Consider the following 2,367-nt stretch of genomic DNA (forward strand, 5'->3'; position numbering starts at 1 on the left):
CACACACACACACACGCACGCACGCACGCACGCACGCACACACACACATACATACATACATACATACATACATACATACATACATACATACATACATACATACATACATACATACATACACACACACACCACACACAATCAAAAACGCGCATGCACACACACGCACACACAGCCATTGCCATCCGATGCTCACCCCCTCCCTGCAGGATCTTGTACAGCTTCGACTCGTACAGCAGCTGGGGGTGGCGCGCCTTGATTGACTCCTGTCAAACGCACGCAGCGATTGCCACGAATCAGCAGCGACCACGCCAACACAGGCAGCTAGAGGCCTCGAGCGGCATGCTGAAGGCACCGCAGCAGGCGGCGGCAGCCCATCCTGCAAAGCACCGCACCCGCCGCCCTTTTACTTGCCGCCGCAGCCGCCGCCGCCGCCGCAGCCGCGCGAGCGCGACTCTCGGGCCCCTGAATCGTGCCTGCCGCTCAGAGCCGCCGCCCGCCGGGGGCGCCCCCGCATCCCGAAGCGGGCAGACGGGGCTGGCGTGCGCTGTGACAACAGCCAGCGCACCAGCTTAATGCCGACCTCCTCCCCAGTCTGCAGGTTGGTGCCTAGGAAGATCTCTGGGGGCCGCAGGGGTATGCGCGTTGGTGGATGGACGTGCAATGGGGGCGGGCCGCGGCGCAACGCGCGCGGCGCACGTGTGCGTGCAGCAAGGGCGGTAAACAACGGGTGCGGCATGGGGTGCAGCTTTCAGGCCGCTCGCCGCGTGGCGGCAGCAACGGCCGCAGGGGCCGCGCGGTCGCCGGTTGGCGCCGCGTGTGCGGTTTCATGCCCTCCTGGTCCACGCCGCTGCGCTCTCACCTCCAAACGACCCGCCACCCAGCTTTCGGCCAAGGCGGTATTTGCCCGCTATCAGTATGTCGAGAGCCATCGCGGCCGTGCTCTCGCAGTTGGGTTTCCTGCGTCGAACGCTGCGGGCTGGTGCTCTGCTGCCAATGCGCCTGCGCCCCCCGCGCCGCTTGGCGTGGGCTGTGCAAGAAAGGCAGAGTTGTAGCTGATATGAACGCTGTTAAAGGTGTATGTGTTCAGACCGATGCTGCATCACGAGCAGAGCACGCCCGCGGCCCGTGGTGGGTCCCATTATACCCGCAGGTTCTCCCTTGCTCTGCACTCACCAGCTTCTTGTTTTTGGTCTATTTCAATATGTGATATGGTCAACACTTCCCATGAGCGCCGAGGGTGCCCGCACAGACTGCGCCACGCTTTCGTGCCCCAGCCAACGTCAAGATTCTGTTTACAATTCAACAAGTGAGAAACGCATAGTGTCTGGGCTGGTCACGTGCTGTTGGCTTACGGACTTTGTGCAGTCGAGTGATGAAGTGACTCCTTCCTGCACATCGGTTGTCGGGTGATCGCGAATGCGGAGGGCGAAAACACCGATATACAAACCTTTGCCACCCTGAGGCAAAGCACCAGGGCCCATGGTCCCCTTCCATCCAGCATGGAACGCGGGGACGGTGACGCCCCTGTGCTGGGGCGAGGGAGCTGGCCGTGGTCCGCAGCGAGGTCGGCTGATACAGACAGGCTAGACATGCCTGCATGGCACGAGATGTCACCTGCTAGTTGCGCCACCACCCGCATTGGCTCGCCACACGCGGCAGGCGGGCGCGTTTTGCCGGCCTGGTCAACTGCGGCAGTCAGTCGGAGGCAATGCCAGGGCCCAGGGACTCCCATGAAGCTTGCTCTGTGCCGGGAGAGTGTTGACCACGGCTGCCCCTTTTGTCTTGGCAACAGGTCGAGAGCTCAGCTGTGGTGCAGCCGCAACGCCAAGCGCCACGCGCCGCAGTAACTTCACGCGGCACTCTCTGTGCAACAGTGTTCGTCGGCTTGTTTGTGTTTGCTACACCTGGCCTCACTACGACATTCACGTGTAATGATGCCTGCAGTACAAGGTGCCTGCGAGATTTCTCGCCTTAGCCCCAGCACGCGACCAAGGCAAGCCCCCGCTCATTGATGAGAATGTACAAAAAAAAGTAGTCCAGGCTTGGACATAGCGGGCCTGGACTCGGCCCCTTGCCGGCAACTACCTCCAGTGCCCCTTGCATCAATGCGCCGCCGCTTGCTGCTGCTGCTGCTGCTGCTGCCCTTGGCCCTGCTGCTGCCCCGCCGCCGCGGGCCGCGCGCTCTGGCCCGACACGCGGCACAGCTTCGCCAGCAGCCCAGACATCTGCAGCCTGCTGTTGACGCCGTCGCCGATGCGCATGTGGCAGAACCCTATCTCCCGGAGGAACTCGAGCTGCATGTACTCGCTGAAGGCCTGCCCCGACGGCGCGTTGCGGCACACCTGGCGTGCGTGGGCGGCGTCGGGG

General features: G+C 62.7%; 1 protein-coding gene across 1 annotated transcript; it reads right to left on the minus strand.

Moving 5' to 3' along the window:
• Window positions 1–2,102: 2,102 nt before the first annotated feature.
• MNEG_15731 (hypothetical protein) lies at window positions 2,103–2,342 on the minus strand (the record flags this gene model as incomplete). Its single annotated transcript, XM_014035798.1, has 1 exon — window positions 2,103–2,342. A coding segment is annotated over one exon (240 nt), but the record flags the coding sequence as incomplete, so codon positions are not given.
• Window positions 2,343–2,367: the final 25 nt, after the last annotated feature.

The sequence above is a fragment of the Monoraphidium neglectum genome (assembly GCF_000611645.1).
Source record: "Monoraphidium neglectum strain SAG 48.87 unplaced genomic scaffold scaffold05610, whole genome shotgun sequence".
Taxonomy (NCBI): domain Eukaryota; kingdom Viridiplantae; phylum Chlorophyta; class Chlorophyceae; order Sphaeropleales; family Selenastraceae; genus Monoraphidium; species Monoraphidium neglectum.